Source organism: Spodoptera frugiperda, chromosome 20 (assembly GCF_023101765.2).
Source record: "Spodoptera frugiperda isolate SF20-4 chromosome 20, AGI-APGP_CSIRO_Sfru_2.0, whole genome shotgun sequence".
Lineage (NCBI taxonomy): Eukaryota > Metazoa > Arthropoda > Insecta > Lepidoptera > Noctuidae > Spodoptera > Spodoptera frugiperda.
This window is the reverse complement of record NC_064231.1, coordinates 5,611,152-5,636,121: the sequence shown is the minus strand read 5'-3', so window position 1 is coordinate 5,636,121 and position 24,970 is coordinate 5,611,152. Positions and strand designations below refer to the sequence as shown.

General features: G+C 50.0%; 2 protein-coding genes across 2 annotated transcripts in view; both read left to right on the top strand.

Annotated features, from left to right (window-relative positions):
- Positions 1-24,970, top strand: part of LOC118261778 (protein vestigial) — a 337,798-nt gene that overhangs the window by 83,117 nt on the left and 229,711 nt on the right. The gene's annotated exons all lie outside the window — the stretch shown is intronic.
- Positions 1,620-23,038, top strand: LOC118280563 (uncharacterized). The gene is made up of 24 exons (XM_050701513.1): positions 1,620-1,814; positions 1,892-2,055; positions 2,347-2,522; positions 2,979-3,144; positions 3,319-3,504; positions 3,586-3,848; positions 3,921-4,017; positions 4,095-4,193; positions 4,412-4,983; positions 5,145-5,325; positions 5,409-5,733; positions 5,807-5,882; positions 5,927-6,200; positions 6,364-6,621; positions 6,726-7,001; positions 7,145-7,286; positions 7,594-7,666; positions 7,742-8,013; positions 8,172-8,215; positions 8,903-9,056; positions 12,307-13,361; positions 13,512-13,808; positions 22,252-22,473; positions 22,904-23,038. Exons 1-24 carry the CDS (start codon positions 1,751-1,753, stop codon positions 23,036-23,038), a joined length of 5,571 nt encoding a protein of 1,856 aa, XP_050557470.1. The 5' UTR covers positions 1,620-1,750.

The following is a 24,970-nucleotide window of genomic DNA, read 5'->3' as shown; positions in this document are numbered from 1 at the left end:
AAAACTTGGCTTTATGGAAATAATGGACGGTACGTTTCTGCATTTATCCAAGTACCTAGTTACTTTACTTGCACACATAAAAGTTTTTATGTGTGTAAGTTATTCTAGCTTTCCACCACTTTCTCAAGTGGATCCCGATCCTGTAGGAATATCGGCATGTTAATGTAACTCTCAAATACAAAAAATACAAATATTAGTTACTTTGTCAATGTACATAGGTAGGTTACAATAGATGGTACCTAGGTATTATTCTGGTACCTAGGTCGCCACTTTGTGTTTGTAGACATACATTTTATTGGCACTTTTGGGCTATCCATTTGTGAAATAAATTCTAGTGTCTAAAATGATAAATCCACAGAAAAGACAAACTAACCACAAAACACCAAAGCCACGCCTAGCCTCATTTACGTATACCTATATTCATATTACTTATAATATCGGATGCTTAGTGAATTAAGAGTCACGATTACAATGGTAAAAAGGCCTACCTACTTAGGTACTTCCGACGCGGCCGAGGCGATTGGACGCATCACAAAATAGCACGAGCGTCGCAAATTAAAGATACATGTTTTATACTCTCTAGGAATACCTAGGTAGGTAGACTTATTCTTGTTTCGATGTATACCAAGGTATTTTTGGTGTAGGCAGATAATTTCAAAATTTCAGAGAGTCAATTTAATATGAAATGCCGATTATGCTCCCCGTATTTCGTTCACGTTAGACATTGCCATATGAAAAGAATGAATCTTCTGTCTGTCGTAAGGTTTTCTGATTTAGGTTAAGTAAATTGGTAGGTAGATACTTTTGTTACATACCTATTATAGGTAAACAGATTCTACTGGTCCTAACAGGGCAATTCTTCTTCCAAATGACCTGGCTGCTCTTATTTCAAACTATGTATATATTTCAGATCGGCATTATCTATCTACCTACCTATAAGAAAAAAAGGAGTTTGTGTCGACATGTGTAGGTACAGTCGCAAACACCCCTTTTCTTTAGGTGGTGAGTAGACAACACCCGTTTTCTTTCGTAAGTATTTGTCGATTAAACAATTTGTAGCTAAAATTTTTGAAAATAAAAGACATGATGATGCTTTAGTTGATCCGAGAATCGAATTCGAAATCTCTTGCGACCACACGACCAACGAGACAACTATTGAGGGACAAAAATAACTTTACATTAGGTTGACATGTTACTACTAACGCCATCTATTGCACAAATGAAATAATATAATATAATATGCGAAATGAAGATGGAAAATGAATAGGTAATATAAGTGTGGTAAGTGTGTGAAATTATGTTTTTGAAAGAAATATTTATTTATTACTTTTATTTGTTGGTGCTGAGCCTAGCTAGTGGTAAGTAGACTGACAAGTATCTATACGTTACGTTGCTCTCTGTAATGTATAGATGGCTCTATTAAGTTTACTGAGCAAGTTTTATGTTTTTATAGAATAATAATTTTCTTCTTTAATATCTTTTATGTTTTTGATTATTCTTATTATTTTACGTAATTGATTGATTACAACATATAATAAATGTAGCCATTGGTTTTAGTACGTGAAACGGAAAGTCATTGTACCATGTTATTGACATATCAATGTCATGCGTCATGAATGTCATTGTCATTCTTGTCACATCAGTCAAAACTAAAGTTAAAGCGCATCGTTTGCCTGTTGTTGTTAGTTGTTACAGATTCGCGCTGTATTATTAATAATAGACACCGGCCTGTAGAAGATGTGCCGTCTCGATGCCGATGACTAGCATCAACGTTGCGGAATGGACCGTGGAGCAGGTTGCGGACTGGCTGTCGGGTGAGTGCCGCGGCCGGTGTTGGCGAGCGAGTAGTTGAGTAGTGTGAGTGCGAGTGAGTCACGGACGTTGTCGGCAGGGCTGGGCCCGACCGTGGCGCGCTACGTGCCGGCGCTGCGGGAGCGCGGCCTGGACGGCGCCAAGCTGCTCACGCTGCGCTGCGACGACCTCGAGTACCTCGGGGTGCACGTCATCGGCCACCAGGAACTGCTGCTGGAGGCCGTCGAGCATCTCCGGAACTTTGTGAGTCAACCGCGGCACGACGAGTTTGTGTACAGTATACTAGTAAAGGAGTTTTGTCTGTAGTGAAACTAAATGAGTCACAGGAGAGCAGTACAGTTGTAGTTATCTGTGCAGTGTTATCTGCTAGCGAGCGCCGCTACTGACTGTCTCATCATTGCGTGTCTGTTTATTTATAAATGGCAGTAGTGCCGCAGTAGTAATTAGTGAATGATAAAGATTGTCTTGCATTGTTTGTGTAAACACGACTTGTACATAGTATTTCCAGTACATATTACGAATCCGTGTGTGTAGCAATACGAGGTATCCCGTGAGTGCGTGCAGCAACTAGCGCTGCGCGTGTCAGTGGTGGCCACCACCGTGGTGCGCACCCTGGCTGCGCACTGCGATGCGCGCCTCGAGACACAGACACTGGCTGACGTCGCCACTACTGTACACGCAGTCAAACCACTCGTCTGCTGGCTCGATAGGTAAACACACACAATATCATGTTATTTAAATTATTTGTAACATCAAATAACATTTTTTTTAAACTAAACTACATTGTTTTTTAAAAAAACCCAAACTTCAAAGTAAAAAGAAATAGAAAACAAATCATCAGACAAATAGTTAATATGATAAAACTGAATATAAATATTAATATTGTCAACATAAATAGTGATATCACTTGATATCAGTGTGGTGAAAAAATGTTGTAACTACTCATATTATAATTTACTCTGCAAATGAAATGACCTGAACATACTTTTCTTGTCTTCAGTTGTTATTAAAAAAATAAACAGTTTGTTATATCACTTGGTCCTTGTAATTTTGATGTGGAAGTAGGAAAAACTTACTATGCATAATATTAATAATAGTACCTAATTTTATTAGTGTGGACATAGTTTAAGCATTGTAAAAGTAATGTGTTTGACGTGTGTGTACAGATGGTCCCTGTGCGGCAGTGGTCTGTCGGAGCGCAAGGCGGCGCTGCTGAAGTTGTCGCTGGAGGCGGCGACGTGCGCCCAGCGCGACCGCTTCGCCGAGCATCCCGCGCGGGCCGTCGCCGCCGCCGCCGCCGCCACCGCCGCCACCGCCGACTATATCATACAGGTACATGTCATCAACTATGTTAAATAGATTCAAACCAGATCTATCTGAAAACACTGTTGACCTCTTAAAGTAATCTCTTAGTCGACTTACAACAAATGTATTTTTCTCTGTTGTTATTATACAACATTAGTTACTTTAAATGTATTTATCTAGCACTATACTTCATGCTTGCAGGATGTATCAGATCCAATGATCCTGCAGCCTGCGTCAGTAGACACGGTGACATTACGGCAGGGTGGTAAGCCCCTGGGTTTCGACGTGGTGCCTTCATTTTGTGGGCACCACCAGTTGGCTGATATACGGTTTGGGTCGCCGGCACACGCGTCCGGAGCCGTGCACAATGGTGACGAGATAGTCCAGGTATGGATACTATTGAATGTTATATCTTTGACTAACAGAAGTAGTCCAGTAGGAGTGAGCACTGCACGTCACTGTGTGTAGGTGGGGTCGCAGTGTGTGATCGGGTGGAGCGGCGCGGGCGTGGTGCGCGCCTGCGTGGCGGCGGGGCCCGAGCTCACGCTGCGGCTGCGGCGCCGGGCCGCGGGCGGCGCGCTGCAGGCCACGCTGGGCCCCGCGCTGCGGCCCCGCCTGCTGCGGCCCGCGCCCCAGCCGCCGGCCCCGGCGCCCGCGCCGTCCGAGTCGGACGAGAGCGAGGCGCTGTCCCCGCCCGCGTCGCCCACGCAGCTGCAGCCCGACCACACCAGGTACGTGCCGCGCGGACTGTGCCCGACTGTACTACTGTGTCTGGCTGCGACTGTACCAGTGTTTGTTTGCAGGATGTATCCTCCTAAACCGAGAGCTGCTGTTCAGAGGCGGCATACGATAAGTGGCGACAGTTCTTTATACAAACGACCGAGCCACACCATCGAACAGGTACCTTCAAATGGCAATGAATTTATATGATACAAGAAATGAGTCTGTTTCGTCAATATTCCCTGTTCCTATTCTAGTTCTGGCAAGAGCTGAAGCAACAGAGGTGGGGTCGCGAAGGAGGCAGTATCAGTATGTCACCTGCACCGGACGAGGCCGCACTGTACGCGCGGGACAAGGTAATCTCATATCTCTCTTATACCAGTTATACATCTGCTTAGATAGAGTGCCTTATATTATCACAGACATTATCAGTTGACATTTATCTGGTTAATGTCTACACACGAAACATCATTTATTTGACTAATGCTTGTACATGTTGTATACGATGACGTCATCAAAATATTGAGAAGACAAAACAGATTATTGTAATAAGTTTGTACCGCGAATGTTGCAGGCGGTGTCGTGTAGTACAGGGCTGGAGCTGTCCCCCCGGCCCCGCACGTGTCTGGGGGTAGTACTGGACCGGGCGCGGCCCCCGCCCGTACCCTCGGGGCCTGGCTTGGCGCCCCAGGGGCCCAGCGTGGCGCCCTCTGGCCCGCAGCCTGGCGACGAGCCCGCGGCGTCAGACCGCAATCGCGGTAAGCTAGACAAGAGTCACTCGACTCCTGCCTACGACTTCGATGCGAGTCTGGACGAGCCAGGCCCCCTCGCCGCACAGACTATACCGGAATCCCCCACTACACCCACGGACAGTCCACTGGCGCTACACTTGACGGACAAAGCAGACCGTATCCTTGACTTCAAGAAGTCAAGTTCTCAAATCGGCGAGGCGATACAGCGTGGAAGACGCAGTAATGCTGATGAAAAATCCGTGCCAACGGAACCGGAGTCACACGCCGACGACGATATGTTTGCGGGCGAACGAGACGAGAGCACCACGGAGCGGATACTGGAGACCATCAACATCGCCATGATGGAGCACCGCCGCCGGACCGAGCGCGCCGACACTGACGGCGATACCTACAGGTACGTGGACTTGGGGCGGGAGTCACTCATTTGCAATGATATAAAATTTTGGGTAGTGTTTATTTCGTGGTAATCTGGCAGACAGGCGAATGTGAGACAAAGATGTAATCACAGTGCGATCTACGGCGCACACTGACCACTGACCTATGGCGATGTTACAGGCCCCAACCGGCGCCCCGGCCCGCGCCCCCGCCCCGGCCAGGCGGGCTGGTGGCGGGGGGCGCGGGGGCGCGTGCAGTGTCGGGGCGCGCCCCCCAGTTCCCCGTGCTGCGCGCCGTGCCGCGGCCGGAGGAGCCGCCCACGTCGCCGCTCAAGCCGGTCCGGCCCGGGGACGGCACGCATGTCAGTACTCACTTTACTACAAGTACACACACATTGGCATTGCATTATTGTCAGCATTTTACATTATGCTTGTTGTATTTTAGATATCAGTTCCTCTTCGTCATATAACGAAGCACGACATTCGAGTGATACCGAGCGAGCGACACGAGATGCCAGCCATCAACAGTCCCGTCAGCGAGCCCCCGGCGATGGGTCTGGGCAGTCCGGGTGCGGGGTCCGTCGGGTCCCTGCGGCGGCACTCGCCCGGGCCCCCGGGCACCGGTACCGGGGACATCGTGATCGGGGCCCACGTCAACACGGACTCCTCGTCCGGGAAAGGTCACGCCTTGTCGCCGACCAGCGCGGTCCGCGGCATCTTCCCCAACTCCAAGTCCAGGAGCTTGAAGAAGAAGAGTTCTATTCTGGCCAGTGAGTGTAGTGTACACCCAGCGTAACTTTAAGTTCCCCAGTCAGAGTGTAGCAGTGTGTATGTGTCCCACAGAGCGTCGCGCGGTCCCTGCGCGTGCGCTGGCGCAGCGCGCCGCCGTCGGCGCCGTGTGGCAGCGGGTGCGGGTGGGGGGGGGCTCGGGGGCTGCGGGGGCGCGGGGGGCGTGGGGGGCGCGGGGGCGCCGGTCCGCTGGGCGCGGCGCCAACTACTGCTGGCGCACGCGGTGCTGTACGTGTACCGCAGCCTGTCGTGCGCGCGCGCCGCGTGCATGGTGCACGTGGCGGGCTGCGCGGTCAGCGCGGCGCCCGAGGTCAAGTCGCGCGCGCACGCCTTCAAGGTGTACCACACGGGCACGGCCTTCTACTTCGCCACCGACACGCGCGACGCGCAGCTCGCCTGGATCCAGCTCATCCACCGCGCCACGCTGCTGCCCTCGCTCGCCTCCAACGTGAGTCCACACTCCCAGCTTCTATTCATTCCATCTTTCACATTTTATTTTTCTAGTCTGTCTCAAATCGTACAGCAAATATGTTGCCAAAGAACAAATATTTAAGCACGAACAACGCATATTGTGTCGACTCGGTGAATAGTTTCCGTACAAATGTTTCCAGATGGACGTGTCGAAGCAGTTCTCCGAGACCGACTACTCGGAGACGGAGTCGGACACGGAGAGTCCACAGACGGAGACTCGGGAGCGCGACAAGGACAAGGACAAGGACAAGTCCAAGTTCGGGTCGCTGAAGAAGCTGACGCACCGCATGCAGCGCGGCGACACGCAGGACGCCGCGCCGCACTCCTCCACGTCGCTCGACCGCAAGTACCTGCGCTTCTTCTACAGGAACAAGCCCAAGGACGACGCCAAGCCCAAGGTACGCCGCGCTCCTGTCTTAGTAACTGCGAGGGCCCGGGGTCATTTCTCGCCCTCTGGCTTCTCTTACATTTTCTCGTCTCAGTAAAATTATATAATTTGCAGAACAAACAATCCGGAGTCCCGGTGCCTACGGACCACTACCGCAGCTACAGACGTGTAGCGAGCCCTGCGGGCCCCGGCTCGGACGGCGCCAGCGACGCGGGCGGGGCGCCGGGCGGGGCGCCGGGCGGGGGCCCGGGCAAGCTGGCGCCCCCCGTGGCCCCGCGGCTGCCGAAGCCCATCAACTACATCCACGCGTCCAACCCCAACCTGCTGGACTTCGACAACAGCGACTTCGTCACCAAGCCCACGCTGCACGTGCCCAAACCTAAGGCCAAAGTGAGTTACACTTCTAGTTCATCTCTGTACTTGTAGAAAAACTTTATTTTTACATGTTCAATTGGAAGAAGTCCATTTTATAAATGAATATAATTATTGTCCACCGCAGTGTAGTCGAGTGTGTGTATGTATGGTACCCGCAGGTGGAGGGGGTGGGGCTGGTGACCCTGGAGCAGTTCATGCTGGACAAGCAGGCCGAGGAGCGCCGCGACACCTACAGCGGACGCCTGCTGCGGGCCGACGCCGCCCGCGCCAGGGACCTCAGGGCCCGCCTGCAGCATGTCGGTCAGTTACACCTTCTCTACCATCACTTGGAACTCGGCTACTGATGGGTGCCCGGCGTGGACGAACAATACCACACGATACGTTATGTTACGAGTGCGATGGACACCATCAAATCAACAACAGATACCTCGTGGTGTTTGTCGGAGATATGTTGATTGTATCTTTGTGGACGTGTCACAGTTTACGACACGCAATATGACACTTGTTTTAAATATCATAGGACCATATAATGTGGCGTCGTGCATGTGGTTCGTGCAGGTGACATAGTTATTCCTAGTGTGATGATAAAATAATGTCCTCCTTGCAGTGCCGGACGTGATCTACGGCGAGCTATGTGCCGGGGACAGTACGGCGCGCTCGCCCGGACGGAACGTACACGGGTGAGGATACATACTATATACCTTTGTTTACATTCTAATGAAATTAATATTAATTTGTGTATTGCGCGATTTCAGCTATGAAAAAATCGTGTACCGAGACGAGGCTACCAGCAGTAGCTCGACACAGAGCGGCGCAGGCGCTAGTCTCACGCAGTCTGGACATAGCACTACCTCGGTATTGTCGGGACATAGTGGGCAGGGCGGACAAGGCGGGCAAGGGGGCCCGGCCGGGCCGGGCGGGCAGGCCGTGACAGCGGGCGGGTGTCGGCGGCGGCGTCGTCCCGGAGCGCGCGCGGCGCGGGCCGCCCGCCGAGCGCTGGCGGGACTCACTGCGCAGGAACGACAAGGTACACATCTGGGTTACACACTGACAGACGCACTCAGCCGTATAGCGTTTACTACTCTGTGTCTATATCCATAATAATAAATACAATCCAAGATACAATAACATATTACAAAAGGTTACACAGTTTACCTGTAACTACAGTAAGTGTAACGTCCGCAGGTGCACTGGAGTCGTGCCGAGCCCAAACCCGCGCCGCTAGACAGGTAATTACTTACTGTATAATTATATTTAAAGTAATTATACTACACATACACATTTTTATACACAAATATATTACATACAGAATAGAAATGTACAAACACATTTGAATTATGGATACAAACTAGAAGCTCCAATACGTACTACGCTACCAGACTGCACGGTTGACGCGGTGACTGAGCAACTGGTGACCGTGCAACATGCAATGGGTTCGATTCCCGCGCGGAGCACTTCTTTGTGTGATCTACAAATTGATGTTTCGGGTCGGGGTGTTATGTGCATGTGAAATTGTATATCTTTAAACGCACCCACGACACAGGAGAACATCCTAGTCCCAGGGCGTGGACACATGTGTGCGGTGCTACCGGGAGGCGACACGGCGACAATTGTGCGGCGGGGAGCGTAGTGCTCGCTAGTTAATGTTTTGTTGTTGTTTAGTTCGCACGTGTTATTGAATGCATAATAATGGCTGCCGATTTAGATGTCGTTTTTTTAATTTCACTCGTGGAAGCACGTCCCGTTCTGTGTGTCGCCTGCCGATGCGGCGTGCCGACACGCGGTGACCGGCGCCGCGCCGCACACACGTGTCCACGCTAGGACTTACCCCCGTGGGTGCAATCAATAAAACTTTAATGTTCATTACATAATGTTCAATGTAAACCAGTAGTAGTAACGCCCCCCCCTGTGTCCAGACGGTACCCCCACCTGCAGTGTCCCCCCACGTTCGAGGCGGAGACATACTCCCTGCTGCGGCCGCCGCACCACTAGTACTGCTGGACTACTGGACCACTGCGGGACTACTGGACCACTGCCGCACTACCAATGGAGGGACATTGCAACAACTATGTACGCTCAGACATTGTGTAATGTACATAACTAGAAGTAAGTACTACACCCATCATGTAAGATATTGTATGAAATGCAAGTAACTGAAGAAGCTAAACATATCTCCCGCTACCTTCTGTTGTAATTTCACATTGTAAGTGTGTCGCATTCCACGGATAACACTAACCACGGATACAAGATATTTAATAAAACACAAATAAGTAGATATCATCATTCATTCATACATACGTGTACCATTATATTGTCTTAATCATAAGTTAGTCAATAAAATATCACTTAATCGATTAGTTCCTAGACTTCCAAGTTAAATGTTTAGCTTTAAAGTTTTTTCACTAATGTATACTTCCAACTAAATCATTTTACTTTTTCTTCCTGCTTTATTTCAAATTATTGGGGATCTAAGCCCAATACCTTATTTTCTTTGTATGGAATATTCGACATCAACCTTTCTCCTTCATATGATTCTTCACCATCATTTTTGTCGCCATCTTTCAATTCACCCCATAAGAAGATCCAAGGGATCTCCCTTTGACTAAACATTGCATCTATAGTAGATCCAAAACAAAATATCAAGTTTGTATGTATTACGTATTGCGATTTTTCCTTGCACGACGACGAGGTAGTGCAAATCGGTCTCTGCACACATGCGACACACTTATACAATGGTAGATTTAGTTTGTAGTACTTACTACATACAAATATAGGCGCCTGTAAAAATGAAGGCATTCTAATTGTTATCTTTATTGGCAGACTAGTGGCATCTGTGTTATGAGACCATCTCAACGTGATGTAGTAGAGTGTGCTGTGGTGTGATGTGATAGTCACACTACCCAGTGATGTCACACGTCACAACGTTGCTTTCATATACGTTCGTGTATGTACAAACTGTATAACGGAAACAATAAGTTCGGTTATGAATTATATTGATGTAGCATAATTATTATGTGAATAAATTGTTAAGCAATACACATGAGGCACTTCCGTACCGCCTAGGTACCTTGTAATTGTAACATAAATTATATGATATCCAAATATTAGATAGGTAGGTACTTAATACTCTTTACTTATTAGATTTTAGGCATAACTTGGACGTCAAGCAGAAAGTACCATCTAAAGAAATGTGTTGTAAACGAATCACTGGTGTTACAACAACAGATTCATTCAATTATACTGAGGGTAAGAAGAAACTATTTACATGTAGTTAGTAATGAGTTATACACAATAAGTATTAGGTAGTATAGAGCCAAAGGACTCCCAGGTGCTGAGCGAGGCTGCCGCGCGCAGTGCTCCGTGTACAAAGTCGGACAAGGCTGAATAAGATATTTTATATCGATTAGATAGAAACATGCACACGTTACTTCAATCAATGTACATTATATACAAACATGGCTTCCAGCTCGCGATCTTTGTGTCTGACACTACTCTGTTTACATCGCAGACATGAACAATGTTGATCTTGAAAAGTTTAGGTAAAATGAAATATTGTTAATTTTAAAAGAAGACTGTGGTGCATGGTTTCGCACAAACGCTGCCGTCAACTGCGCACGCAGTACTGTCCCGATGTAACGCAGTAACTTAGTATACATTTATACATATCGGCCTCGGTTTACATTTATAATCTTTGTATAGACGACTAGTTGTAAAATTAATTGCGAGCCGGGACGTGCTGCAGTGGACTAGTTGACGTGCGTGCAGTGTGTGACGTCATATCTCCTAGTTTATACAATGACTCGGATGGCTACACTAGTACCGTGCCGCGTGCCGTCCTGTCTGCAACGCTTCTCATGTATTGACCAGCCGACGACTGTTCTCAGGAATTTGATTTTATTAGATGTGATAAGAATAATATTGTCGTCATAAGTAAAGCTACGTGTTTAGGTAATCATGTACGCGTCCACTATGTACGTCTGTAATACTACATGTTACGAACGGCTATTAAACACATTTTATACAAAACTGGCGTTTTATTCAGTATCCTCCTCGCCTGCTCCTGAAAAGTCCATGTGGTTAGGTATGTGTGGAAAATTGTGCATATACGAGTAGTTTATACATTATTTTCTTCATAGTCTGCTCATAGATGTGATGATTAGATACCGACATACATTACCTATAATATATTATCGCCATAAAACAATTAGTGCAAACAAAATATTTGTACAAGGCAAAGTTACGTAACAACTAATGCGAGTTACATTATTTTGTTGCTGTAGCCATGTTACTGTGTACCTAATATAATAATATACATACAACTATTTACTAATGTGATCGAAATGTACATTGTACAGTAGCCAACAAATTACAACTAACTTTTTGAATGAGTAATGCTTTTCCAACATAGATGTGTTTGGCTTCCACCGTGATATTCATTGGTACATATAGCTTAGCACTAGTGGAAACGGACTCAGCTAAGCTATGTGTTTTATATGAAAAGATGCGTGCTATGTATGGCTTTCCTACTATCGATACATCGCATACTCGAGCTGCACATCTTCTTCCTCTTACAACTACATAGCAGTATCAATGAATACGATCACATGGTTTCACGGCTTAGCTATTACATATTCGTTGTATAGCACATCTCTGGTGGAAAAGCACCCTTAGGTTCCTACCTAATGGGGTGCGGTGCCAGAAGACCTCCCCGTGGTGCACCCTGGGTACAGGCAATAGTCCCCCTAACGGGGGTGATAGGGTTGGAGTGGCTATTGCCTGTAGCGAATTTCTGGACGAGGCGGAAGAACCTGAGATGGGTTCTGAAGGCGGCAGGCTTTGTGCTAACACATGGCCTGCGCCTCCGAAGGAGCGTCTTTCCGCCCGTCTCTCTGACTTAGCAGAGAGCGTGGGGGAGAGGCAAGGACGGTGCTCGTTGTGCACTCACCCTGCCAACGAGCAGCATCGGGGCACAAGTTGTTCCCGACTGCAACCGTTGATATCGTAATCCGGGAAGAGGTCATGGTCATGTTTTATGACTCTGAACGGGACGAGGGTCTTGGCTTGATCGCCCGGACCGCGAGGAAGATAACCTCTATAAAAAATTCCTCCAATACCAAGTTCTGGTGCGTGGCGAGGGTATGCGTGGCTGAGGAGTAGTGTCAGTCGCGAGCGCACCCCCAGCTAGGGGACCGGTGGACCCCCTAGTTGGGAAACAAACATACACTTACCCAGGTACAGGGGGCACTGCCTGGGTGGACTGGATATTTCCCCCATACTCGTGGGAACTTTATGGAGACAATTAAAAAAACAACACCACTAGATGAGGAGGGGGCAGGTGAGCTCAGCTCGCCTGCAGTAATAGTTTTTGAGAGCCCTAGTGGCTCTGGTGCCCGTGGGGAATCCCCCATACGAGCGCCAAGTCGGAGGACGTCGGACTCGGAGTCTGACGCCCCACCCGTATCCGACGCGAGCATTAGGTCAAAGCGCCTAACGCGAGCGTCATTTAAGCGTCCCAGACTAGAGGAGGACCAGGAGGGACTGGCGTTGTCCTTCAACACGCAGGAGGCCCCAGCCCCAAAAATATCCACGGCCGCGAGGGGCAAGGGCAAGGGCAAGGGCTGCAAGAGGTCAGCAGCCACTGCCCGCACCGAGCCAGCCAACCGACTGTCAGATTCCTCCATAGTGGATGTGACTGCTGCCGATGGCTTAGAGGCTGAGCACGATTCCGTTGGTCTCCGCCAAACCATCAAGGAGGAGCTCCGCAGGCTGGCTGGTAAGAAATCCCAGCCTGCCAGAAATGAGCAAATGAAGTCGGCGGAGACCACCATAATGTCAGCGGTCTTTAAACGGTGTGGGCTGCCCTCAGCCGAAAAAGTGCATAGCGAGCTGGTCATAATGCGGCGAGAACTGGCGCGGCTGTCAGCCTCTAATGCGGCTCTGGAGGCCGAGCTTCAGGCAACCAAAGCTGAGCTAGCCGCTTCACGTGGAAGCCGACCCCAGCCCATGCCGGAGTCTGACATGCTCGGACTGATGCGGCGGGAGATGGCTGCTTTCCGGCAGCGTTTTGACGTGCTGGAAAGTAAGGTCCTGCGTCCACCTCTAGCAGCGAGTCAGACGGCCTCGCGCTCATATGCGGCTGTTGCGGCCAAGCCTTCTGGTGAGACTGGCCGCGGCACTCAACCGACGGCGAGGGCAAGAGCGGCTCCTCCTGCGAGGGCCCCGGTGCCTCCACCAGTGCAGGTGGAGCCTCCACCGAATGCGCCAACAGGGCGCAGAAATAAAAGAAAAGGGGGAGTAACGGCTCAGCAGGCCGTTAGCCCGGCCACAGTTACGCCTACCCAGCCGGCAAGAGATCTCGGTGGTGGCGAGTGGCAAGTAGTCGGCGAGGCGAGGAGGGTCGCCAAAGAAGGCAGAAAGCGCCGCAAAAAAGCGCAGCGGCAGCGGCGCCAGCAGCAGCGCAAAGAGAAGCGCGCTGCGGCCTTGCTTCGCGCCCCTAAGACCGCGGCTGTAGTTCTAACACTACAGCCCGATGCTGTCCAAAGGGGCGTGACATATGGCGACGTCCTCGCCAAATTAAAGGGGGCGGTGACTCCTGCGGAGTTCGGGGCACCTGACGGGTTTGCAATCAAGGCAACTGCGACTGGAGCCCGTCTACTGGAGGTCCCCGGCGCGACTAGTGGTCCGTCCGCAGACGCCCTAGCTGAAAGGCTCCGGGCGTGTCTTGGTGCGGACGAGGTTCGCGTGTCCAGGCCCACAAAATGCTTGGATCTGCGAATAATGGGCCTGGATGACTCCGTAACGGAACAAGAGGTGGTGGCCGCTGTCGCCAGGACAGGAGGGTGCCCTGCTGAACAGGTCAAGGCAGGCACCATCCGTCCGGACAATTCGGGGTTGCGCACAGTCGTAGTGAGCTGCCCCGTCACAGCGGCCAAAAAGATAAAGGAGGGTAAAAGGCTCCTGGTAGGTTGGGTTTCGGCGCAGGTCAGGCTGCTCGAAATCCGGCCTCTGAGGTGCTACCGCTGCCACGTGGGCGATCACGTAAGCGCCAAATGCACCTCAGAGGTTGACCGCAGCGACCGCTGCTTCCGATGCGGTCAGCCCGGTCACAGAGCTGGCTCATGCACCGCCCCGCTGCACTGTGATGCATGTGCAGCGGCCGGTAAGCCGGCCAATCACCGGGTCGGGAGCAAAGCCTGCTCCCCTCCAACCAAACCAAGGGGCAAGGGTAGGCCCTCCGCCGCCCCCGTCGCTTCCGCCGCCGCCGCCGCCGCCGCCGCGGTCGCCACTACTACCGCCGCCGTAGCCACCGCCGGCTGTAATGCTGCCAGGGAGGAGGTCGTGATGGATTGCCAGTAATGAATCCATTCCGCCTCCTCCAGGCGAATATCAACCACTGCGCCGCCGCTCAGGATCTGCTGCTCCAGAGCATGGCGCAGTGGTCAATCAATGTTGCTGTGGTCTCCGAGCCGTATTTCGTCCCGCCCAGGGATCACTGGGTGGCGGACTTGGACGGCTCGGTGACCATCATCTCGTCGGCCGCCGCCGGTACCCCGACTCTCGAGAGCGCTCGGAGAGGCCGGGGTTGTGTCGCAGCACGGTTCGGAGAGATCGCTGTGGTGGGCGTGTATTTCTCTCCGAACCGAACTCTCGCCGAGTTCCACAACTCCCTGAGGGAGTTGGTCGCCGTCGTCGTCGGGTTCCGTTCCCTCCCCGTACTTGTCCTCGGGGACTTCAATGCCAAAAACTTGGCTTGGGGTTCCCGATTCACCGACGTTCGGGGTAGGATGGTGGAAGACTGGGCTCTGGAGACAGGCCTAGTCGTCCTGAACCGGGGTTCTGTCCCCACGTGCGTGCGGATGCAGGGCGAATCGGTGGTGGACATATCGTTCGCCAGCCCCGCTCTGTCACCTCGTGTCGTTGACTGGCGCGTTATGGAGGAGGTGGAGACGTTCTCGGACCACCGGTACATCCGGTTTGACGTCTCCACCGAGGCCGCGAACCCGCCAGTCAGACAGGCCCCATGTGGCCCGCGTTGGGCGCTGAGACAGCTGGACCGGGAGCTTTTCCTGGAAGCCGCAATCGTGCAGGCCTGGGTGATACCACCGGACAGGCCTGCCGACATCGACGAGGAAGCAAGATGGCTCCAGGACGCCATGTCCAGAATATGTGACGTGGCGATGCCCCGGGTCCGACCAGGTCAGCGCAAGCGCCAGGTGTACTGGTGGTCGCAGGAGTTGGCTGCTATGCGCAGTGCGTGCGTTGCTGCGCGACGCCGGTACACCAGGCACCGCAGGCTCCGTATCCGTCCTTCAGATGCGGAGGTCAGAGAGGCGGAGTTGTACGAGGGGTACAAGGCGGCAAAGGCCGCCCTCAAAGCGGAAATTTGGCGGGCTAAGGAGAAAGCCCGCCGGGAGATGCTGGAGACTCTGAACAGAGATCCATGGGGGCGCCCCTATCGGATGGTGCGTGATAAGCTCCGCACCTGGGCTCCCCCGCTCACTCAGAGTCTCCGGCCAGAAGTTGTGGAGGAGGTAGTTGGCGCCTTGTTCCCCCGACTTCGGAGGGGTTTCACCCTCCATTCATGACTCCGCCCCCTGCGGTGACCAATGCGGGCCACAGCGACGATGACGACGACACCGTTCCCGAGGTGACCGAGGCAGAACTGAGAGCGGCGGTGCGCCGGATGGGCGCCAAGAATACCGCCCCAGGACCCGATGGCCTACATGGTAAGGCGTGGGTCCTGGCCTCCGAGGCTCTCGGGCCTCGATTGATAGGTCTCTACAGCGCATGCTTGGAGAGGGGCCAGTTCCCGCTTCAGTGGAAGACGGGAAAACTGGTCCTCGTGAAGAAGCCGGGGCGCCCCGCGGACTCTCCGTCCGCGTACCGGCCCATTGTGCTGCTCGACGAGGTGGGAAAAGTCTTCGAAAGGATAATTTCGAACCGCCTCGTCGCGCACTTGTCCGGAACTGGGCCGGACCTCGCGGATGGCCAGTTCGGCTTCCGCAGAGGGCGCTCCACGGTGGACGCCATCATGCGCGTAAGAGACCTCACGACGGGGAATGCAGTGTCCAGGGGTGGGGTCGTCGTGGCGGTGTCTCTGGACATCGCCAACGCTTTCAATTCCCTACCCTGGAGCTGCATACTGGAGGCACTCCGGTATCACCGGGTGCCTACCTATCTCCGTCGTGTTATCGAGGCCTACCTGACGGATAGATTCGTCACGTACCCCGGTCACCAAGGTGAGTGGAACCGGCGAGAGATGTCGCGCGGTGTTCCACAGGGTTCGGTTTTGGGGCCGCTCCTGTGGAACATCGGTTACGACTGGGTGCTGCGCACCGACCTCCCGAACGGCGTCAGCGTAGTCTGTTACGCCGACGACACGCTGGTGCTAGCGCACGGGAGGTCGCACCAGGCGGCGGCCAATTTTATGGCGAGAGCGGTTGCGACGGTCGTTGCAAGGATCCGGCAATTGGGACTCGAGGTGGCGCTCCACAAGTCCGAGGCCATGTGTTTTCATGGCCGCGGGAACGCGCCACCTCTGGGTGGGTCCCAAATAACGGCAGGAGGGGTTACCATCGGTGTCGGGACGACGATGAAGTACCTAGGACTCGTCCTCGACAGTCGATGGAACTTCGTGGAGCACTTCCGACGTTTGGCTCCTAAGTTGGAACGGACGGGGGCTGCGCTTAAGCGGCTCCTGCCCAACCTCGGGGGCCAAATGCCTCCTGCCGGAGGTTGTACGCGGGGATCGTGCGGTCCATGGCCCTCTACGGCGCCCCTGTATGGGCCCCGAGTCTGATGCGGCGGCCAGCTCGGGCGCTACTCACGTCCCAGAGGGTCATGGCCATCCGAATAATCCGTGGATATCGTACGATCTCCGGGGAAGCGGCGAACCTCCTTGCCGGATTGCCGCCATGGGATCTGGAGGCAAAGGTGCTTGCGCGCGTCTTTAGTTTGCACGCCGACGCGCGTCGCCGGGGCGAAACTCCGCTGCCGCGCCAGATTAGTGCGTGGCGGGACGAGCTCCGGCGTGATCTCATGGTGGAATGGCAGCAACGACTGTCGCAACCGAGGGCTGGGCTCGCTGTCATTGCAGCGGTAAGTCCCCTCTTTGAGGAGTGGCTAGAGAGGCGCCACGGCGTCCTCACCTACCGCCTGACGCAGGTGCTTACCGGACATGGAAGTTTTGGTAGGTTCCTGTTTCTGATTGGGCGGGAGGAAACGCCCGGGTGTCATCACTGTGCGGACCGCCCGGAGGACACGGTGGAGCATACGGTGGCGGTGTGCCCTGCATGGGCTGAGCACCGCCGTGTCCTCAGGGATGTGGTCGGCGACGGCGACCTCTCGCGTCCGGCATTGGTTCAGACCATGGTGCGGAGCGAGGGGGACTGGGATGCCGTCTCCTCCTTCTGCGAAGCAGTCATGCTAGCTAAGGAGGAGGCGGGGCGCGTGAGAGAACGAAACTCTTCACGCCCCAGCCGTCGCGAGAGACACTCCGGGCGTCGGGGATCGCGAGACGATCTCCGGCCACCGTAAGTGCGGGCCTGCGGACGGTGAGCAAGGGTAGCTCGCCGCCCGACCAGAACCAGACCCGTGCGTGCGGCGCGTCGCGTTCCGCGCGCGCCTCAAAGAGCCATCAGACCACCACAGATGGGGCCCAGTAGGGCTGATGCCTAATCCGGAGCTGCGGACTACCTAGCGGGTTTACCGGGGCTCCGGCTCGACAAGCAGGAGAAGGAACGGGGTGGTTTTTAGTCAGTAAGAGTCTGACACTCCCTCTCGCTTTGCCCTGGCGAGAGAAGTCATTGGATGATTTTCCCCCTGAAAAAAAAAAAAAAAAAAAAAAAAAAAAAGGTACCTACCTAATAATAATTGAAAGTGCCTTCCTACTTAGTTGTAATTGACTCTCCCTGTTCATAATATGATGTATTTGACTAGGTACCTACTCATATACTTTTAGAACTTCGAAAGAGCTCTGCATCGAATATTACGATAATATGCAGATTCGCTCGTAGTGGCGGGAGCTAGCTGAGCATAGTGAGCGTGTACTCGTTTTGCAGGAGATACGTGACGGACAACCGCCCCCCCCCTGCCGCCCGGCCTCGCCTTCGCAATCCAAATCCAAATAAATAATATATTATGTATACATACGTATAAATTGGATCGAGAAGCGATTGCTCGGCTCCGCGGGGACTTGAATTACGGTGAAGACATTCACCTTAAAATATTGGCCGCGCGCGCTCGATTTATGTAAGCTCGTCGCGCCTGCGCACGCGAGGCCGGCCCTACTACACAACACGACCAGCTCAAGCAGCGCCCTGTCACATCATGTAAGCCTAACACACATTTACCTACTTCTTCTACGTGTAGGTACTTAATTCATATTTGAATGTGGTTTTGATTCTGTGCATTTTTATTGAAGTAACAACTGGTAATATATCTGTAAGTACTATCAGTTGTTTTACCTAAACTACGATATTCATTAGCTTTTATTTAAGTACGAGCAAACTGACAAACTTTTCTACTCTCTGCGTTTTGAAGGACTAATATTAGTATATTACTTAGCCCTGTATAAATTACCTAGTATTTTGATATAACTCGGGATATGCAAATAATTTCAGTTAGTAGTTAATATATCCTAGCATTGGTTTACGCTGTCATGACATAGTACTATGAATTTTAGTGATTTTTACAGAAATGAAAAAAAAAATGTTAGCTGCATCAGGGCTTTTAAAGAAAAAAGTAGAATTCAAGTTACAGCCTGTCTAGTTAATATAGTTAAGTTAATTATCAAAATAAATGAGTCGTACAATAACATCAACCAGTACAGCGACTAAATTAATATTAATACTGGCACATTCTTAATACAGGACGTAAACATGAATTAGCGATTACATTGTTAAAATGATCCTCGAAAACGATCGAGTGTCCTTGAAAACGATCAAATGTGCTCGAAAGCCTTTGAGCTTCCTCGAAAACTATTGAGCATCCTCGATCATTTTTGTCCGTAGAGTCGCCGTCAGGATTTGCCGATCTCCTTTTCAGACCACCTAAGCACCAGTGCAAAAAGTCGACTCCTGAATGTAGGTACTTATGTGCAGACATAAGAAGCGAATGATATAATCGAGTACATGTAGATATGTACGATTGTTTGTATTGAGTAGGTACGTATAGGTCGGCGTCGCAAGCTGTGCGCTGTGCAGAGCCGGCCGCATTAATTCGACGCTCGACGACACAAAACGGCTGGGACTCATTTGAATACGCGTTTGTCTGTTGTTTAATGCTAATTCCGTATCGGGCAGGACACACGCGCCGCGCCGTCACAGCCTCGCCTAGTGTGCTCTCCTGGGCTTCAACATCTATTCTCATCAGGAGAAAGTTCGGTTCGATTGAAAATAAATTACAAAAGCATCGCAACCGTCCCACAACAACATCATGCTGAAAATTCAAACAATACATTCGACTGACATAAGACTGCTCAGTAAACACATACATTGGGAGCGTTTCATTACTTTAAATAATAACACATAGATACAGGTCCATACATCACGCTCGGCTCAACATAATACATATTAAATAGCCGTCAGTTCGGGAGCACTCTCTCCGATTACTACTTACCTCTCATATCAGATTTCTTGCGGCGGATAAAAAACGTACTTATCATAGGAGGCTGTGACTTATGACTTCAATCTACACGCGATGCTATTTCTGGGGCTCTTTCTCCGAATGAGGAAGATTGTTGTAAGGATCGACTGTACCTACCTGGGTAGGCAGGCGCCTGTTACTGCTCAAAGAGACAATCAAGAGTATTGTAGCACTTCCATTATAAAAGTAACGATATCTGTATAGCTTTATTTAATTTGTACATTATTTTAATAATTTAGCGACTCTGTGTAATTTAGTAGTAGATATACCGCAGTTTACTATAAACCGTAGTCTACACACTCGGTATACCTTTCAGAAGCACTCTTGTGTTCCCTTTACAGTATAGTTGTGTCGGTCGTCGGCATAATTTCAGTATTATGGTCGCAGCGCCGGTGTGTTCCCATCCGTCAAGCGAGACTGCTCCTCGTAGATATTTGCCGTGTAAGCTGTATCTACGTGGAGCCCAGATACAGGTGCGCTCAGAAAATCCACCTTGTAATTATCATATTTACCTAATACATGGAGAGACAAATCTATATTTTTATCGAGCAGTAAATAGTGATGAGATGTAGATAATATAGTCATAGTTGCAATGAATTCTAATAATATTCCGTTTTTGTTAACGAAAGCTTTAAAATTGCCTTTAGTAACATCATCTTTACCTCACGCACTGTAACTTTATAGTCCCTGTCCAATGATTAGTTGAGTTGCCTTAATACTTAGTAGTGGAATATATGTGGTCTCCCTGACCTTCTGCGTCGTGGGAGCTGGTGGCAGGTAGGCGGGCGGTATCGTGTTGATTCAGCTCGAACTGTCGATGCGTCACAAGCCGGTGCGCCGTGTTTGCCGAGAGATGTACCGCACCGGCACACGTGCCTACTACAGTACCAGTAGGTACTGCGTACACCGCACACGACACACGTACTGCTCACTGCTGCGTGGCCCGGCGCCGACGTTCCCATGTGTGTCTTAGGGTTTCAGCCCTCTAGTTCATTGAAGCGTAACGGTACAGTACCTCAACACTGTGAACCACACACGATCATGTAAGATTTAATTGTAATGGTACCTACTGCGCGGTACTTACTCTAATACATAATATTAAAAACTAATTCAAACCAACAATATTGTAAACATTGCGACATAGTGTCAGCAAATAGAAGAAAGTTTTATAAATAGTACGCTAACTCTGTGCAGAAACCACTTTAATTGATAGTTGAGTTCATTTACTTGTTTTTATTATAAGAGAGGTGCGGGTGGCGCAACTCCCGCTTGACCCGTTTCACGGAGCCTATACAATAAAGTTTGCAACAAATACAGCCGTTACTGGGATGAGCTCGTAAAAATAATACCTTCGAGTCGCGCTCATTGTAAACGAGCCAAGTTTTTCTATTTCCTCCGTCACCCCCCCCCCCCCCTCCTACCCTCAGGCTGGAGTGCGGCGAGACGACAAGTACTACGATCACCTGTAGCTGTCAACTGAACGAGCTCACTTTTCTTAGGGACAGGTACCTGCGAACATAACATTAGCAACATAAGCTGTAAGGAGGATTGTTCATTACTAGAACATAAAAGGCACATAATTGGAACCAGTACGAGCATGCTAACTCAGGGCCATGATTAGGATTAAGTAAATTACGTCGCACTTCTCAATTACTCGTAATCCCGCCAGTTGACGACACGCCACAATGCCGCGGGATGAACACTCGGCTAATACTGTTACCTAGTTACCTACTCACTGGATCTTATGTATGTACAATGTACGTATGTATGTAGGTCACAGTATTCACATTTATAATATATACTTAGGCTTTACTGAGCTGATAACACAACGGCTCCATTACTCCATACTACTCGGTGACATATTTAATGAAACTGTAATAATGTACGATTACGTACTATTTTATATTTGGAGTCCTGTCAAACCTCTTGGCTAATCCGTTCAAAAACATTCAGTCATCAATAGAGCGTTACTTCTGGCGTACATTAGCCGCGGGCACCAGTGCGGGAGCCAGAACTGACGCTACTGACAGTAAGCCAGTGAGTTATAAATTGGAGTGTCAGCACTCGCGTAGCAGGTCAAAGGGCCCATCAGCAGGCGCTGTCAGTCACGGCGGGGCCCGCGCGCCCCGGGTAAACACTTTATGCAAAGCGAGGAATTGAATAAAGGGAAGGATCGTGGGCCCGCGCCGACACCACTTGCACGGCTGCGAACATCGAGTCGAGTGCACGCGATACTTCGCACAATATAAACATATTGTATCTACATAAAAATATACAAAATGACATTTTTGAATTTCTTGAAACATTTTACACAAACAATAAAGAGTACCAGATTTGAGGACTCTAATGTTTAATTCTCATTTAATTGAATGATAGAAGACTTCAATGCGTCCAACACGCTACGGCTGTTATTTCAGTGGCCTCAAACTAAGGCATAGCCAGATCAGATGGATAGTGCATGAAATGTGAGCGTAAAATAAACTAAATGTTGTAGATCATGAAATCAGTGCGAGCAAGCTCGCGTCGGTATAACAGACGGCTGCGAGTAGCTCGGGGCGAATGTGATGCGATATCGTTACGATATCGTCATAAATATACACGCTTTGTGTTATTCAACTAGTTGAGGGAACGTAGTTTACATACGCGGCCCGCGTTATCGTATTACGTTTATTCGCTCACGACTGCCGCCCGCCGCCCGTCGCCCGTCGCTACCGCCCGTCGCCCGTCGCTACCGCCCGTCGCCCGTCGCTACCGCCCGTCGCCCGTCGCTACCGCCCGTCGCCCGTCGCTACCGCCCGTCGCCCGTCGCTACCGCCCGTCGCCCGCCGCCCGCCAACACTCTGTAAGTGTAAACTTATAACCCTATCAGATATAGTTTTTCACTTGTAATGAGGAACTGTACGACACACGAATGACGACTTTTGTACAAACGATATCTTCGCTGAAAGTTGACATTTTTATTTACTCTACCTTGGAAACGTATGGATACCTTCTTAATATGATATGGTACCTTTCGCAGTAATTATATTTTTTTTCGTTTAAATATCCGAAAGATTGGTCGTAATGCCCCGGAGGTTTAAGATGCCCGCTTTTCGTGTTTGAGGTTGCGGGATCGAAACCTACCAATGTGACCTCTTGCGGAAACATGTTTGTAAAAATTCTGGTTCAGCAAGATCATTATTAGAGAAATTTTATTCAATATTTACGTCTGTAATGTAGTATAGATTTTGCCAGATACAATTTAATAATTCAAATAGATTTGGTTCTCGCAGGACGCAGCACCTCAGGGCTTCGGTTCCGCAAACAATTCCGTATTCCTGGCGGCAGCAGTAGATACATCAGCGGATGGTCGGTCACGCGGTAATGCTAACAACTGCCGGCGTCACGACGACGCTCCAATATGCTAAGCCTTCACGGTACACACGTACTAGTTACGTCTAACTAAACAACGTGAAATTGTTTACAGTGGCCGGCCGTGTCCGTCTGATGCACCCATTCATCGTCTCGGAGTGGGCCCGGGCCCCCGCCCCGCACGCGCCCGCTCGCACCCCCGGGGCCCGCACGTCCCCGCCGTGGACAATTAGCATTTAGATTAAACAAATAAACGGCACCACCGCGTGACCAGAAAGAATTATCTGCGTTATTTATTGTTCAATTAATGTATTTATTGCATTTTTAATAGTCACGTTAGAGCTACGCGGCGGCACTCCGTAAGTACTGCGATTATGAAGTGGAACGGGTTGCAGGAGGAGGGCGCTGTCCTCTCGCACCGTGCTGTTGTGATTAGAGTGTCATTTTTTATAGAATCCAGTTGACGAGTATATAACGAGAGAGCAATAAGTTCGCATTATGCTTGCAGTTAATAAATCAAGTGAAGCGTCTCTCGGAGCCATCACTTGAACATCCATTTAGCTAATAGTGTAATGTCTGACTCGAGAATAAAGAGCTGCGATGCAAGATAGACTCAACTTAGATTTAACTGCAGACAGAGTTGAGCACCTCCTGCATACATTACAGATAAGTTGATTCTTCGCTTTTGTTCCATTGGCTTATTTATGAAGGTGAACTCAAACAATTGTAATCTGAAGGTAATGTGTAATGTCAATTCTAACGGGCATTGCATGTCTTAGTGCTCACGTTTTGCACTCGATAAAGGGCTGCTCTACTACACATCATACAATATGTTGCAAGTTCGCGTTTTAAATATCGAATTTGATTTGATATGAAACGTTTCCAACCGATGCATCCGAGTAAAGCCAGTAGATACAGATAGAGATAGAGTTGATGCAAGGTGTGTCGGGGCGGCCACAATTAGCGCGCGGCTGCCGGCGCGGTAACCGATGGGCCGGCGCGAGCCACTATGATGTATCACTTCGATACATACACAGTACACAGGGTACGCCTGCACACTGCTGCTACACATAGTTCTCTATCTGATATGGGTTAAATGTAATTGTAAGACCGGAATTAGTATATCGGTCGATTTTCAAAGAATATTTTTTTATTTACTTTAGATTTTCTCCTTGTTTTTACTTTCAGAAATTGAAGACTGCTCACACTTATTTTTTTTACTTTGTTCTATTTCCTGTTGGCGGAAATTTTACTGTTTTGAATAAATATCTGCATCACATTCCCGATCACACGACAACATCTCAATCATGATTTTTCGACTCTCCCGAAAAATAGAAGTTTGCAATTATGTACGACGTACTTATACGAGTACATAAGTCATGATTACTATGTAGATAACGTAATTATGTTGAATTTATTTTATAATCGAGTCCAGTCCACGTTCTGTCCTTTCTATGTGATGTTTGTCACGTGTTGTGGTGAGGGCGGACATCAAAGGCCCTCGGGTAAAACTCGTGTTTTTTACACTCGCGAAAAATCGCGTTACATCACTGACATAATTTTATTATAATTTTCAGACTGACACGGAATCGCTTTCGACGGAATATTCGGAATCAACAACATCAGAAAGATCCCATTCTAATGACTTCGTGGAGGTCAGCAACAACAGTAACATTCACAGAATCTTCGATGTAGGTACCCACTAAGGGGTCCACTTACTGGCGTTAAATACTTCAGTTATATACTTGTAATATATTCATAGGACCGGGCACGTGACGTCACCCCTTACTTAGCACCTGAAGCAATACATTCAAGTAGTTTTTGCAGAAGTATATATCGCAGTGTTCCTTGTCCAGCTCAGTGTACACAGAGTAATAAATTCACTGGAATTTATCCGCACTTACGGTGCCGTTTTATTCGCTTGACCTCCCCCCTCGCCCCCTCACACCCTGCCCCCCCCCCTCACCGCCGCTCTCGGCGACGTCGCT

Coding starts and splice junctions, on each gene's coding strand:
- LOC118280563 (XM_050701513.1), top strand. CDS start 1,751: ATGCCGATGACTAGCATCAACGTTGCGGAATGGACCGTGGAGCAGGTT. Junction 2,523..2,978: donor CTCGTCTGCTGGCTCGATAG/GTAAACACACAC, acceptor GTGTGTGTACAG/ATGGTCCCTGTGCGGCAGTG. Junction 5,883..5,926: donor TGGCAGCGGGTGCGGGTGGG/GGGGGGCTCGGG, acceptor CGTGGGGGGCGC/GGGGGCGCCGGTCCGCTGGG.